At 51.3% G+C, this 15,863-nt stretch overlaps 1 protein-coding gene across 1 annotated transcript; it reads left to right on the forward strand.

Annotated features, from left to right (window-relative positions):
• The first annotated feature begins 12 nt into the window (after positions 1-12).
• LOC136196330 (dynein axonemal heavy chain 1-like) lies at positions 13-15,860 on the forward strand. Its single transcript, XM_065985860.1, has 37 exons — positions 13-241; positions 293-365; positions 417-502; positions 560-1,266; positions 1,311-1,468; positions 1,527-1,741; positions 1,793-1,960; positions 2,009-2,139; positions 2,214-2,370; positions 2,420-2,613; positions 2,664-2,931; positions 2,984-3,103; positions 3,155-3,535; positions 3,583-3,894; positions 3,947-4,087; positions 4,147-4,359; positions 4,418-4,810; positions 4,876-5,055; positions 5,122-6,795; positions 6,851-7,045; positions 8,198-8,904; positions 8,956-9,113; positions 9,176-9,959; positions 10,068-10,203; positions 10,253-10,461; positions 10,515-11,535; positions 11,592-12,809; positions 12,860-12,944; positions 12,994-13,145; positions 13,196-13,312; positions 13,375-13,893; positions 13,954-14,124; positions 14,180-14,359; positions 14,420-14,596; positions 14,648-14,818; positions 14,890-15,607; positions 15,668-15,860. The coding sequence occupies exons 1-37, from the start codon at positions 86-88 to the stop codon at positions 15,787-15,789; spliced, it is 12,567 nt and encodes a 4,188-aa protein (XP_065841932.1). The 5' UTR covers positions 13-85; the 3' UTR covers positions 15,790-15,860.
• The last annotated feature ends 3 nt before the right edge of the window (positions 15,861-15,863 follow it).

Genomic DNA, 15,863 nt, shown 5'->3' on the forward strand with positions numbered 1-15,863 from the left:
CACTACCGTTGCTAGGAGCAACTTCAGTACCAGCGTTGGTCTTCTGCACGGTCTTCTCCTCTGGTTTCGGCAAGATCGCGTTGCGATGACGTCGACGCGGGAGACGGCGGCTTCGCGAGTGCGAAGAAACTTGATTCGGGGCCCCCGAAGTCCCCTTCCTCCAATTCCGTCGTCTTCGTCCCAGAAACGACGCGGTTACTACTCGGACGTCGCCACGGAAGGCGTTCGACACGTTATCGGAGTAATCGCCCGTCTATTCAGAGCGCATTGACGAACCGAGACCCTCTTTTAGGACACGCACCGCGGACCGAAAACAAAACCTAGTACAACGTGGATCGCGACAAGAGAAAAGCACACGCCCTCAGGTAAAACGACGCAACGCGACCGTCTAGCCTCGTTCGCATGATCGTTCTCAGTGAATACGTTCGTTCCGCCTCAAAATGCGCCCGAAATAATTCGAAAACAGAGATTGGGACCGACAACGGCACTGAAAAAAATATCGGTCAATAAAAAAAATTAATCAATAAATAATCCACGTGATCCTCCTCCCTCCTCCCAGGATTTCAAACAGAAGGCGTGGGAGCCCAAAGTGCAGGTGCCCTTCAAAACGGACCCGGGCAAAATTCCTCGAAAAATCGAAATCGATCGCAAAAAGCGATCGTTCGCGAAAAAGGATCTCGTCGCACTTCTCGCCGATCGCGGCGTCGACGTCGACGATCTCATGCCGCCGCTGAACGACTTCGCAATGCGAAAACTTCTCAACGCCGACAAGGATCACGGCGTCAGCACGGCGTTTCCCGCCTTTCTTCCGCTCGACGTCTTCGACGACACGGAATACGATTCGCGCATGCCGAACGAATGGCTCGACTTGAGCCCGGCGCCGGGAAAGGCTCTTTTGCCGGCGGCGGCGGCGAAAAAGAACGGCGGCAACGCTAACGCCGTCGATTACGAATGGAAAGACGTCGCCGTCGTCGATCTCGACGCGTCGACGAATCTATTTCGCGTTCGTCTCGAAGACGAGAACGACGATAAAACGGTGTTCGAAGTGCCGCGGATTCGTCTGCTGTTCGCCGCCGAGGATCCGGAGAATTTCGCCAATCGCGTGGAAGCGGCGTTTCGCGCGCGCGCGAAGACGGAAGCGTTGCTGCGCTATAATCTCTACATCGACTGCATGCCGACGGACGACGTGCAGGAATTGGATAAGGATTCGATGAAGCGGATGCTGCTCAAGGCAAAGAGTACCGTATCGCTGCAGAACTCGGAAGAGTAAGAAGAATACGGTTATAATGATATAATGTAACGTTTCTTAGGATTGTTGACTACGTGGAAGTCTTGAGTCGCGAAGTGTATCTCGACTTTCTGCGCGCGATGAACAGCATTACGTTCAATCGCACGGTGAAAGCGATGCCGGAGGCTTTTCCTTTCGTCACGCTTCCCGACGAGCCCGAGCCGGAATACAAAGCCTCGGGTTCGAACCTCCAAAAGCTCAATAGAACTTCATTGCTATTTTTCGTTTTTTTTTCTAGGTCGTTTTCCTGACGTTCCCGATTATCCGTTTGAAATGCAGTCGGACAGTTTCGTTTTTCGGTCGTTTTTGACGCGAAAAGAGGCGATCATGGCCCTTTGCGAAGTTCGCGAGGAGTGCAATAAAATCGTCGCCATGTCGCTCTTCTACAGCAACATGACGAAGATGCTGCGTCTCGACGAATTCGAACAGATGCAGACGCAGTCTTGCGTTCAAGTAGAGACGAAGAAAAAAATCTCTTTTTTCTTATTTCTCCAACGTCTTCAGGTTCAGACGTACTGCACCGAGAACTGGCTCTCCACCTTGAAACAATCCGTTCGTTTTTCCCTACGCGAAATCGGCAAGGGCTGGTTCAACATGCAGGAGAAAAACTGGGAAGTCTATCTCAACTCGAAACTGAAAAAATTCATGGAACTGATCAAATTCATGATGCAGGTAGAGAGAGCTGCGTAGAGAAGCGCGACTGTTCTCATCCTCTCTTAGGACTCCTTGCGCTATCTCGTTTTGAACTCCCTCGACGGTTTCACGCAGATGATGGTCGATGCGTCGAGCAGCGTCATGGACTGCAAGCCGGACATGGAATGGCCAGGCGACCTCCTATCAAGCCCATTCAAGTAATATCTACCTAAGAATTTATCTTCATCTCAGGACAAGGTCTCCTCTTATTATTTGGTTATTTATTTTTTAGGCCCAAGCGCAGTTCGTTGTTTCTTCTCGACTTGCAAATCGACGTCGAAACGAACGGCATTCAATATAGCACTCCCGTCGGCGATTTTGAAAAGATCGTCATTGCCGTTTTCGACACGGGAATCAACGTGCTACAAAGCGTTCCACAGCTCGAAGGCGTAAGAATAACGACGCGTCCTTGATTTTCTATCGATCTCTTTTGACTAGCTTGTCATGGAAGACCTGTTTTGGACGGGCAAGCCGCTCCTCGAGACGGTCGGAGCCCACGAGCCCCACGTCGAAGAGCGACGAGAGCAGATTCATCTCGCCGTGCGTCAAGCCTTGATACCTCTTCAAGCGTACGCGAAGAAATACGAACAGTTTCTCGAACTGGCCACACTGGACGTCCAGGAGTATCTCAAGTGGGGCGGGAAACGACGATCAAAGACGCGCCCTTATCGCTTTTTTTTAGGAAATTCGACGAGAGCGGAAGCGAGTCGGATTTGGAGGCGGAGGACGGTCAGCCGAAGGGAATGACGGCGGCCGACATCAAAGCGGAAATCGATTTTCATTTGGCGGAGAAGAGTCGTCTCGAGCAGTCGATTCCGTCGCACATAACCATCGGTCCGTTTTACATAAGTTGCGAGGCGACGCGAACGCTGTTGAGCGGCAAGCGAAAGAAATTGTCCAAGGCGGTGCTCGAGACGTTGGCGAGGAAGTTGAGAAAGCAAGCGGACGACGTAAGAGAAGAGGAAATGATTGGGAGGGGAAGGGAGTGAATGTCGTTCACAGGCAATCGAAGAATTCCGCGACATGTCGCAGAAATTGTTCGACAAGCCGAACAGCATCGAGGATCTCGTCGAACAGCGAGAATTCATGAAAACGATTCCAGAAGTCCTGAAGAAATTCCAGGCAAGGAAAGGATACGTGGACGTCTATCTTTTAACCGTTATCCATTTATAGGAAAAAGCTGACAAGGCCAACGTCGACTACGATCTGATCGAAGAATTCTACTACAATCTATCCCAAGAGGATTTCAGCGCTCGTTGGACGATGATTGGCTGGCCGCGACAGCTCGAAAGTCAAATGGCGTCCGCTCAGGAAATGCTCGACAAGGACGAGGAGCGCTTTCGAAAGAACCAGACGAACGATCAGAACGCCTTCGAAGATCGACTCGATTCGCTTCAAATGGCCGTCGCCGGCTTCAGCGCGCACGTCGACATCAAGAAGGCGGCGGAGGTGAGCGTCGAAGCGCGACGCGTCGTCAAGCAATTGAAGGAGTGCCAGCAATTGGCGCAGCTCTACAATCAGCGCGAGCGCCTCTTCGGAATGCCCGTGACTCAGGTAAAGAACTCATATGTACTTAAAAATATTTTATTTTTTTCTCTAAGTATGACAAAGTGGCTAAACTCGTTCGAGATTTCGAACCGTTTAAGAATCTGTGGCTGACCGCCGCGGATTGGATGCGTTGGCACGAGAGCTGGATGAAGGATTCGCTGACGAACATCGACGCCGAGCTACTCGAGTCGAATCTCTCCAACGCCTACAAGACGGTTCACAAGTGCGTCAAGCACTTTCGCGACATTCCCGGCTGTCTCGACGTCGCCTCGGACGTCAAGAAGCAAATCGAAGCGTTCAAGCCATACGTGCCGCTCATTCAAGGTCTGCGCAACCCGGGCATGAGAAACAGGCACTGGGAACAGGTACGATTATAATACGAATTTATATATAGATTTCCTTATGGTGGTTTTTTAGCTGTCTGGTGAGCTCGGGTTTCAAGTTATTCCCAAGGCGACTCTCACCCTGGCGAAGTGTCTCGAAAAGAAGATGGATCAGTATATCGACGTCATTGCCAAAGTCGCCGAAGTCGCCGGAAAGGAATTCTCTATTGAACAGGTGTGCGCTCTTCCAAAGTAAGCTGACTCTCGGGGTATTCGATTTCTGTTTTTCTCTAGGCTCTCGATAAAATGGAAGCGGAATGGGAGCCGGTCAGCATGGAAGTGATATCGTACAAGGAGACGGGCACCTACATCGTGCGATTCGGCGACGATTGCACGCAGCTGCTCGACGATCACATCGTCATGACGCAATCCATGTCGTTTTCGCCGTACAAGAAGCCGTTCGAGACGAGAATTCAGACGTGGGAGCAGAAACTTCGTCTCACTCAGGTAAACATAGATAATATTCTATTTATATAAGTTGTCTCGATTTCTTTTTGTGTCTTAGGATGTTCTTGACGAGCTCGCCATGTGCCAGCGTTCGTGGCTCTACTTAGAGCCCATTTTCAGCTCCGATGACATCAATAGGCAATTGCCCGTCGAAAGCAAACGATATCAGACAATGGATCGCATATGGCGTCGTCTGATGAACTCGGCCAAGGCGACGCCGCTCGTCATAGAGCTCTGTCCCGATCAGCGTCTGCTCGAGAATCTCAAGGAGTGCAATAAATTGCTCGAGCAAGTGCAGAAAGGCTTGAGCGAGTACTTGGAGACGAAGCGGGCCGCCTTTCCGCGATTCTACTTTCTCTCTGACGAAGAATTACTCGAGATTTTGTCGCAGACCAAAGATCCGACGGCCGTGCAGCCTCACTTGAGAAAATGCTTTGAAAACATTGCACGGGTACGTGATCCCAATCGAGCTAACTCCATAAAGAAAAAGGGATACAGTATTGGATTTCTCTTTAGCTGAAATTCGAGGACGATCTTCGCATCAGTTCGATGTCGTCCGGCGAAGGCGAAGTCGTTCCGTTCAGCGAAGAGTTGTATCCGAGAGGCAACGTAGAAGACTGGCTATTAGAAGTGGAGCGCGTCATGCGAGGCAGCATAAAAAAAATCATCAGCGACGCTTTGGAAGCGTACGAAGAGGTGAAAAGAAAACCCTGCACATACATACATACGTACGTAGGTATAGCGATATTCTCCCTCCCGCAGACTCCCCGCACCGAATGGGTTCTTTCGTGGCCCGGTCAAGTCGTCATCGCCGGCTGCCAGACGTACTGGACGACGCAGGTCACCCAATCGGTCGACGCGAACGAACTCGACAAGCTCTACGACGCCCTTCTCGTTCAACTCGCCGATCTCGTCGCACTCGTTCGCGGCGACCTGACGAAAATCGCTCGCATGATCATGTCGGCGCTGATCGTCATCGAAGTCCACGCGCGCGACGTCGTCGCCAAGATGGTCGAAGAGGACGTACGAAGTGCGAACGACTTCGAATGGATATCCCAATTGCGCTACTACTGGTCCGACGACATGCTCATTCGCGCCGTCAACGCGGAATTCGTCTACGGATACGAATATCTCGGCAACACTGGACGTCTCGTCATCACGCCGTTGACCGATCGATGCTATTTGACGTTAACCGGCGCCTTGCATCTTCGCTTCGGCGGCGCGCCCGCCGGTCCGGCGGGCACGGGCAAGACGGAGACGACGAAGGATTTGGCGAAAGCGATGGCCATTCAGTGCGTCGTCTTCAACTGTTCGGATCAACTCGATTTCATGGCTATGGGAAAATTTTTCAAGGGGCTAGCGTCGGCCGGCGCGTGGGCCTGCTTCGACGAGTTCAATCGGATCGACATCGAAGTGCTCTCCGTCGTCGCGCAGCAAATCACGACGATACAAAAAGCGCAGCAGCAGCGTCTCGATCGATTCATGTTCGAAGGCGTCGAGATATCGCTTCGTTCGTCGTGCGCCGTTTTCGTCACGATGAATCCCGGCTACGCCGGTCGAACCGAACTTCCGGACAATCTCAAAGCGCTTTTTCGTCCCGTTGCCATGATGGTGCCCGATTACGCGATGATAGCCGAAATCATGCTCTTCTCATTCGGATTTTCCGACGCCAAAGTCCAAGCGAAGAAAATCGTCACGACGTTCAAACTCTCCTCCGAGCAACTGAGCTCGCAGGATCACTACGACTTCGGCATGCGCGCCGTTAAGACGGTCATATCGGCGGCGGGAAATCTGAAGCGGGAGCACGGCGCGACGATGGGCGAGGAGCTGATCGTTCTGCGCGCGATACGCGACGTCAACGTGCCCAAGTTTCTCCAAGACGACTTGAAGCTCTTCAACGGCATCGTCTCCGATCTGTTTCCCCACGTCAAGGAGCAGTCGATCGACTACGGAAATCTCGACGACGCTCTGCGACGAAGCGCGCGGAAGCTCGGACTCCAGGACGTCGACGGGTTCGTGACCAAGTGCATACAGCTCTACGAGACGACCGTCGTTCGGCACGGGCTCATGCTCGTCGGACCGACGGGCGCCGGAAAGACGTGCAGCTACAAGGTGCTCAGCGACGCGATGACGTCGCTGAAGGGCGAGAAAGCGCCCGGCGGGGGGCTCTTCGAAGAGGTTCACAAGTACGTTTTGAATCCCAAGTCGATTACGATGGGACAATTGTATGGGGAGTTCGATTTGTTGACGCACGAGTGGACCGACGGGATTTTGCCGACGTTGGTTCGACAGGGCGTCGCGCACGGCGGCGAGGATTATCATTGGTATATCTTCGACGGGCCCGTCGACGCGATTTGGATCGAGAATATGAATACGGTGTTGGACGATAATAAGAAGCTCTGCTTGACGAGCGGCGAGATTATTAAGCTGACAGAAGTACGGTGGTGTAGAGACAGCCTTTATTTACTATTGACTTTTTTTTTCTTTCTAGCCTATGAGAATGATTTTTGAGGTGCAGGACTTGGCCGTCGCGTCTCCAGCGACGGTGAGCCGCTGCGGGATGGTCTATCTCGAGCCCAGCATACTCGGTCTGGACCCGTTCGTTCACTGCTGGCTCAATAGGCTTCCATCAGCCATCAAAGCGCATAGGGAAAAGCTCAAGACGCTATTTGAAAAATTTCTCGAGGTACGTTCTTTCCTTCTTAAAGTTTCCCAAGTCAAAGGAACGTGTATTTCGACCTTTTACGGTCGAATGACGCGTTTTAATCAATTACACGTGCTCAGTTCTGGCAGTTGAAGCATCCCGCTGTCCGTTGGTTCGGTAATTTGACGAGAAACGGGTCGAATAGTCTAGCTACGTAGCATTTTCGTAGGATTGTTTGCGTATCAAGTGTAGCGCACGTTTCATTTGCCCGTTATAGAACCGGACATAGCGCCTTGATTTTGCTGATTAAGCGTACTGCCGTATCTGCGTTTTCGTTCGCTTTTCGCGTCCAAATAGCGACTCAATGTCTTGAGAATAGACCCATAATGCCTTTCGCGACCGATTCATCGCTTCTACTTCGCGTATTAGCGATTTCGTAGCAGCGCGATGATTGACGTCATGCGTTGCTCAATGCAGCGTGACAGGGCGTGTCTTGCGTACGTAGGTACACGTGCGTTGTCGTTTTTCGCATTTTGAATTGATTTTCAACAAATTTCGTTCGTTTTTGTTGTCAGAATTGCATTTGCGGCCGATTGCGGCCGATTGGCAAAGGTTTCGGTTCAAACAAAGCGCTTTTTGATTTTGAATAGCTGCAGTTTTAGGGTCCTAGTCGCGTATGAGTATAAATAGCCAGCGTTTACAAGTACTTATCAGATGGAGCAGAGCAGAGCTCGTGGCTAGGATAGAAGGGAGATTGGCAACACTCCCCAAGGCTTGAGACACTATGACCCGGTGGTCGTCTCATTCCTCACTTGACAAGGGTGTAACATTGCACGCCTTCCTAGTTCTCGCATCTCTCTCCCAGCTCCTGGGGCACCTCTGTCACCGGATAAACCTCCATAGCACCGTCTTCCGTGTGGTTTGTGTCAAGTGTCGGTTTTTTTTTATCTTTTTTGAAGTTCTCTACGCGAGAAAACGCGTTTTTTGAGCTCGTATCGGTCAAACGCAGCTTTGTTTCCCCAAAGGGGGACCCTTCGTCAAATCCACGAATATAGAAGTCCTTTACCCACATCTATTGTTTACAATGCATGTTCACTGACGAAAGTACCTTATCAGAAGAGTTTTTGACGATACTGAACCCTCATAGAGAAATATTTTCTACATGGAAGGCTAATTCGTATCTCTTTACTTTAGCCTTCTATCGACTTTGTCCGAGCCAACTGCAAGGAGATCATTTCCACGGTGAACAGCAATCTCGCATTCAGCACGTTCAATTTTCTCGACGCCTTCTTTGAGCCGTTCATCCCGCGCGAAGGCGAACCGCCGATCGCCGACGACAAGCTGCTCGCCGTCGCGAAACTCATTGAACCGTGGTTTCTCTTCGCGCTCGTCTGGGCCGTCGGCGGCACGTGCGACGGCGACGGACGAAAAAAATTCAGCGATTTCATTCGAGCGAAAATCGTCGACGAGAAACTCGCGACGCGATTTCCCGCCGACGATCTCGTCTACGACTATCGTTTCGACGACGCCGGCGCGAGCAATACGCGAGCGAAAGGCGACGACGACGACGAGGACGACGATAAGAAACGACGAAAAATGGGCTGGATCGGATGGATGGACGGTTTGCCGGAGTTCAGCGTTGACTTGACGACGACGCGTTTCGCCGACGTCATCGTGCCGACGACGGACACGGTTCGTTCGTCGGCGATTATTGAACTGTTGCTCGTCAACGGGAAGAAGGTGTTGTGCGTCGGACCGACGGGCACGGGTAAGTCGTTGACCGTTTCGGCGAAGTTGCTGCGGAAAATGCCCAAGGAGTATTTGTCCGATTTTCTCACGTTTTCGGCTCGAACGAGTGCGAATCAGACGCAGGATATTATCGACTCGAAGTTAGATAAACGGTATGTCGATTCATGCAATGCTTCTCATTTGATTCATAATTTTTATTCTAGTCGTAAAGGCGTCTTTGGACCGCCACTGGGCAAAAAGTACGTCTTCTTCATTGATGATCTGAACATGCCCGCTTTGGAAGTGTACGGCGCTCAACCTCCAGTGGAATTGGTTCGCCAGTGGATGGATCACGGTGGGTGGTACGATCGCAAAGCAATCGGTAAGAAGAAAAAACGCATTTTAATTAATTAATTAATTCAAAAATTCTAATTAAAAATTTAGGACAATTTCGCAAGTTGGTCGACATCGGCTTCATCTGCGCCATGGGCCCGCCGGGCGGCGGTCGCAATCCCATAACGCTTCGTCTCACGCGCCACTTCAATCATCTCTCGTTCGTCGAAATGGAAGACGCGAGCAAGCAGCGCATTTTCTCGTCGATTCTCGCCAATTGGCTCGCCGTCTTTCCCAACTCGACGGCGCTGACGAATCGTATCGTCGACGCGACGATATCCGTCTACAACACGATAACGTCGCAATTGCTTCCGACGCCGGCCAAGTCGCACTACACGTTCAATCTGCGCGATCTCTCGAAGATCTTTCAAGGCATGGCGATGATGCCGTCGACGAAACTCGAAGGAAAAGTGCCGAATCTCGTTCGACTCTGGTACCACGAGTGCTGTCGCGTCATACAGGATCGTCTCGTCAATAGCGACGATCGGCTTTGGTTCGAGAAACTTCTGACGTCAAAATTCGAAACGTTTTCCGTTTCGACGGCGGAGATACTGACCCGATCGCCCGTCTTCTACGGCGACTTCATGATACCGGGCGCCGACTCGAGAGTCTATTGCGAGATAGAGGACCATCCGAAAATGGTGACGACGTGCGAGGAGTATTTGGAGGATTACAATCAGACGAGCACGGCGCCAATGAAACTCGTGCTCTTTCTCGACGCCGTTCAGCACGTCACGCGCATCAGTCGCGTCATTCGGCAGCCGCTGGGAAACGCTTTGCTATTGGGCGTCGGCGGGAGCGGGCGACAGAGTTTGACTCGACTTGCGGCGCACATGTGAGGGCGAGGGTCGCGCGTTCGGGGTCCAATGAATATGATTATATCTATTACCACTCTTTGCTGTTGGAAAAAGGAAACGTAAACGTCTGCTTGTTTTTTGTTTAGGGCTGAGTACGATTGCTTTCAGATCGAGCTCGCGAAAAACTACGGCGTGGCGGAGTGGAAGGACGACATCAAGGGGCTAATGCTCAAGGCAGGTCTCGAGGATAGATCAATCGTTTTTCTCTTCAGCGACACACAGGTAAGAGAGCGCGACATCTCTCCCCCTCACACTCGCTATCTATCTCTAGATAAAAAGCGAATCGTTTCTCGAAGACATTAACAACATTCTCAACTCGGGCGACGTTCCCAATATCTACGCTCTCGACGAACTCGACAACATCTATCTGTCGATGAAGCCCGTCGTTCAAGACGCCGGACTTCAGCCGACGAAAGCGAATCTCTTTTCGACCTACACGAAACGCGTTCGCTCCAACATTCACGTCGTCATTTGCATGAGGTAAAAAAATGAATAAATAAATAAATACGTTAAAAATTTGAAAAATTTTTTAGTCCTATTGGAGAAATATTTCGCGCTCGTCTGCGTCAATTTCCGTCGCTCGTCAACTGCTGCACGATCGATTGGTTCTCCGAGTGGCCCGACGAAGCGCTCAAGTCGGTCGCGTCGACGTTTCTCCACGAAATCACCGATTTGGACGAAGGAACGTCGATCGACGGTCTCGTGTCCATGTGCGTCGACATTCACCAGTCGGTCAGCACCACGTCGAAACGTTTCCTCGCCGAGTTGTCTCGACACAACTACGTGACGCCGACGAGCTATCTCGAATTGCTCGGAACCTTTCAGAAGCTAATCAAGCTCAAAAAGACGGCGATAAGTCAACTTCGATCCAGAACGAAAAGCGGTCTCGACAAGCTGCTTAGCACCGCCGAAGAAGTGAGCAAACTGCAAGAGGAACTCGAAAGCATGCGTCCCATGCTGGAGCAAGCGCAAGTCGAAACCGAACAGACGATGGAGAAAATCGAGAAGGATTCCGTTATCGCGAACGAGACGAAGAGCAAAGTTCAAGTCGAAGAGGCGGAAGCGACGAAGAAAGCCGAAGAGACGAAAGCGATTGCGGACGACGCTCAACGAGATCTCAGCGAAGCGTTGCCGGCGCTCGACGCCGCCGTCGCCAGTTTGAAGTCGTTGAACAAGAGCGACGTCGTCGAAGTTCGCGCGCTGATGCGACCGCCTCCGGGCGTGCGTCTCGTCATCGAAGCCGTTGCGATAATGAAGGAGGTGAAACCGCGCAAAGTCGAGGATAAGGAACGACTTGGGCACAAGATCGACGACTATTGGGAGCCGGGCAAAGCTCTGCTGCAAGATCCGACGAAGTTTTTGGAGAGTCTCTTCAAATATGACAAGGACAACATTCCGGATTCTGTCATTCAAAGAATTCAGCCGTACATCGATAACGATGACTTTCAGCCGGCCGCTATAGCCAAAGTGTCGCGAGCGTGCACGTCGATTTGCCAGTGGGTTCGCGCCATGCACAAGTATCATTTCGTCGCGAGAGGAGTCGCACCGAAACGAGTGAGAAAGAAAAATTAGTCAGTAGCAAATAAACGTTTTTTTCTCTCTCTCTTTAGGAACGATTGGCTGCCGCTCAGGCGTCGCTCGACCAAACGATAAAGCTTCTCAACGAAGCCAAAGCTCGCCTACGCGAAGTCGAAGAAGGCATCGCGACGCTCAAGCAAAAATACGAAGAGTGCGTCGCCAAGAAACAGGATCTCACCGAAAAATGCGACCTCTGCTCGGCACGCCTGGGCCGCGCCGAAAAACTCATCGGCGGTCTCAAAGACGAGAAAATCCGCTGGGCGGAATCGGTGACGGCGTTCGACAGTGAACTCGTCAACATCGTCGGCGACGTTCTCGTCTCGGCCGGCTTCGTAGCGTATCTCGGCCCCTTCACGGGAGAATTCCGCGCCGCGCTCGTCTCGCAGTGGCTAGCGCGTCTCGGCGAGTACGGCGTGCCGCACGACGATCAGGCGTCGCTCGTTCGCACACTCGGCGAACCGGTGAAAATTCGCAATTGGCAGATTGCCGGTTTGCCGCGCGACGCCCTGTCGGTCGAAAACGGCGTCGTCGTTCAGTTCTCGCGTCGCTGGCCGCTCTTCATCGATCCCCAAGGCCAGGCGAATAAGTGGGTGAAGAACTTGGAGAAGGACAACGGCTTGGACGTCGTGAAATTAACCGATCGCGATTTTTTGCGAAGTCTCGAGAACGCCGTTCGATTCGGCAAGCCGTGCCTGCTCGAGAACGTCGGCGAGGAACTCGATCCGGCGCTCGAGCCGATTCTTCTCAAGCAGACGTTCAAGCAGGCGGGCAGCGTCGTGATTAAGCTCGGCGATTCGACGATTCCCTATCACGACGACTTCAAGTTGTACATCACGACGAAATTGCCGAATCCCCACTACACGCCCGAAGTGTCGACGAAAGTGACGCTCGTGAATTTTACGCTCTCGCCGAGCGGTCTCGAGGATCAGATGCTCGCGCTCGCCGTCGCCGAAGAGCGACCCGATTTGGAGGAGGCGAAGAATCAGCTCATCGTTTCGAATGCGCGAATGCGACAGGAGTTGAAGGAAATCGAGGATAAAATTCTCGAAAAGTTGTCGAATTCCGAAGGATCGCCTGTCGACGATTTGGACTTGATCGACACGTTGGAAAAGTCGAAGGCGAAGTCGGAGGAGATCAAGGCGAAAGTGGCGGTCGCCGAGCAGACGGAAAAGGATATTGACACGACGCGAAGTCAGTATATACCGGTGGCTGTGAGAACGCAGATTCTCTTCTTCTGCGTAACGGATCTGGTATCGTTTTTCTATTCATCTGTTTATTTCGATATACGTTCTCTCTTTAGGCGAACATCGATCCTATGTATCAGTATTCGTTGGAGTGGTTCATCAGCATTTTCCTTGGGACTATATCGAATGCTGAAGCTTCAGGTATTTCCTATCTAATCATCTTATAGAAAATTCGAATTTTAACTTGCAGATGACGTTGCGGAACGAATTTCGAACATCAACGATTATTTCACCTTCAGTCTCTACAGCAACGTGTGCCGAAGTTTATTCGAGAAACACAAGCTTCTCTTCTCGTTTCTCCTCTGCGCACGCATTCTAATGAACGAAAACAAAATCGACATGGTAAGAAGGTACAGGAGAAAAGAGATGCGGACTCTGAGTCTCTATCGTAGGCTGAATGGCGTCATCTCATCGCCGGAGGCACGTCGACTCCGAAAGATCTACCAAATCCGTCTCCCGATTGGATATCGCAAAGATCTTGGTCTGAAATCCTCACCTTGCCTTCGCTGGTAATAGAGACGACGATTCTTCCGATTGGGGCCCCCCAAAAAAGCAAAATCTCTTTTCTCAGCCAAATTTCGTCACGTTCGCCGACGACTTCATCGAACACGTCGCCGGCTTCAAAACGATATTCGACAGCGACGAACCCCATCGCGAACCGCTTCCGGGTTCCCTCAACGATCGACTGAACGCCTTTCAAAAGCTTCTCGTTCTCCGCTCCATTCGCGCCGATCGCGTCACGAACGCGATGCAGGACTTCGTCTCCGATCAATTGGGCCAGCGTTTCATCGAGCCCCAAACCGCCGATCTATCTCTCGCCTTCAAAGACTCGTCGGCGACGTGTCCGCTCATTTTCGTCCTCTCCGTCGGCACCGATCCCGCCGCCGATTTGTACAAGTTCGCCGAGGAGATGAAGTTTTCTAAAAAATTGACGGCGATATCGTTGGGACAAGGACAGGGGCCGCGCGCCGAGGCGATGATGAAGAGCGCCATGGAGCGAGGCAAGTGGGTTTTCTTTCAGAATTGTCATCTGTCGCCGAGCTGGATGCCGTCGTTGGAAAGACTCGTCGAGCAGATCGATGCAGAAAAGGTAAATTGGGGACGTGATCTTGTGTGTTTATTTTTTGGAGATTTTTTTCGCTTAATTAAGGTTCATCGGGATTTTCGGCTTTGGTTGACGAGTATGCCCAGTCCGAAATTTCCCGTGTCGATTCTGCAGAACGGATCGAAGATGACGGTGGAGCCGCCGCGCGGAATCAAGGCCAATCTGCTTCAGTCTTTCGCCAATTTCAACGACGATTTTCTCAACTCGTGCTCCAAGGTGCGTGGCTTAGACCGTCTTCGTTGTCGAGTCATATTCATGGGCTCCCCTATAGAGTGCGGTTTTTAAGTCTCTGTTGCTTTCTCTCTGTCTCTTCCACGGCGTCACGTTGGAACGGCGCAAATTCGGCGCACTCGGCTTCAACATACCGTACGAATTCACGACGGGCGACTTGCGCATTTGCATCAGCCAGCTCAAGATGTTTCTCGACGAATACCAAAACGTTCCCTATAAGGTAAAAATCAAATTATTAATTTTAGTTTTCATAGCCAAACTTTTTGAATTAAACCCTCAGGTTTTGAAATACACGGCTGGACACATCAACTACGGCGGGCGCGTGACAGACGATTGGGATAGGCGTTGCATTATGAATATCCTCGAAGGCTACTACAATCCCGACATCTTGAATCCCGAGCACGTTTACTCCGAATCGGGGATTTATCATCAGCTGGAGGAGGATTCCGAGCACGCTGTAAGTAAAGAAAATCGATGAAAGGTCAAGGTCTTTTATTTCTTGATATAGGCCTACGTGGCGTACATAAAGAGTCTTCCTATTAATGATACGCCGGAGATATTCGCACTGCACAGCAACGCCAACATTACTTTCGCTCAAAACGAGACGTTTGCTTTGCTAAATGGGCTCGTCAAACTGCAACCGAAATCGAGCGGAGGAACGGGTCGTTCCATGGAAGAGGTAAAAAGAAAAAAAGCAATTTAAAAATTATTAAATTATTAAATCTTTAATTTTTTTCTTTCTCGCTATAGGTGGTCGAAGAGACGTCGAAGAGCATTCTTGAGAAGGTCCCCGGTCCCATCGACTTGGACCCGATCTCGAAAAAATACCCCGTCAAATACGAAGAATCGATGAACACCGTTCTCGTCCAAGAGCTCATCCGCTACAATCGTCTCCTTCGCGTCATTCGTCGCACGCTCAGCGATCTCACGAAGGCTCTCAAGGGTCTCGTCGTCATGTCGCAAGAACTCGAAACGATGGCGAACAGTCTCTACAACAACGCCGTTCCCGCGCTGTGGGCCGCCAAAGCGTATCCGTCCCTAAAGCCCCTTGCCTCTTGGGTCGCCGATCTCGTCGCTCGTATGGCGTTCATACAGGAATGGATCGACGATGGAATACCGTCCGTTTTCTGGATTTCCGGGTTCTTTTTTCCGCAGGCTTTTCTCACCGGAACGCTGCAGAATTACGCTCGAAAAGCCGTGATATCGATCGATACGATTAGCTTCGATTTCGTCGTGCGACGCGAGACGGCCGCCGAGCTGGCGACGCGGCCCGAGAACGGTTGCTACATACGCGGACTGTTTCTCGAGGGCGCTTCGTGGAACGGCGACGCCGCCGAATTGGCCGAATCGCGACCTAAGGAACTTTATACCGAATTTCCGATTATTCATCTCGTGCCCGCGGAAAATCGCAAAATTCCCGAAACGGGTATGTACGTGTGTCCCGTTTATAAGACCCTTACTAGAGCTGGTAAGCACATGCGATCTATCGATGAGTTGCGATGTGAGTAATGATCTTTTTTTTTCTAAGGCACTTTGTCTACTACGGGTCATTCCACCAATTATGTCGTATCTATTGAAATTCCGTCTAGCAAGCCGCAGCGCCACTGGATCAAACGAGGTGTGGCGTTGCTTTGCGCCCTCAATTATTAGTTACTGGAACCACGTTGGACGTATGCATTATTGCTATTGCTATTGGTATTTGAACATGTGACATCCTTGCAGTG

The sequence above is a fragment of the Oscarella lobularis genome, chromosome 15 (assembly GCF_947507565.1).
Source record: "Oscarella lobularis chromosome 15, ooOscLobu1.1, whole genome shotgun sequence".
In the NCBI taxonomy this organism is placed as follows: domain Eukaryota; kingdom Metazoa; phylum Porifera; class Homoscleromorpha; order Homosclerophorida; family Oscarellidae; genus Oscarella; species Oscarella lobularis.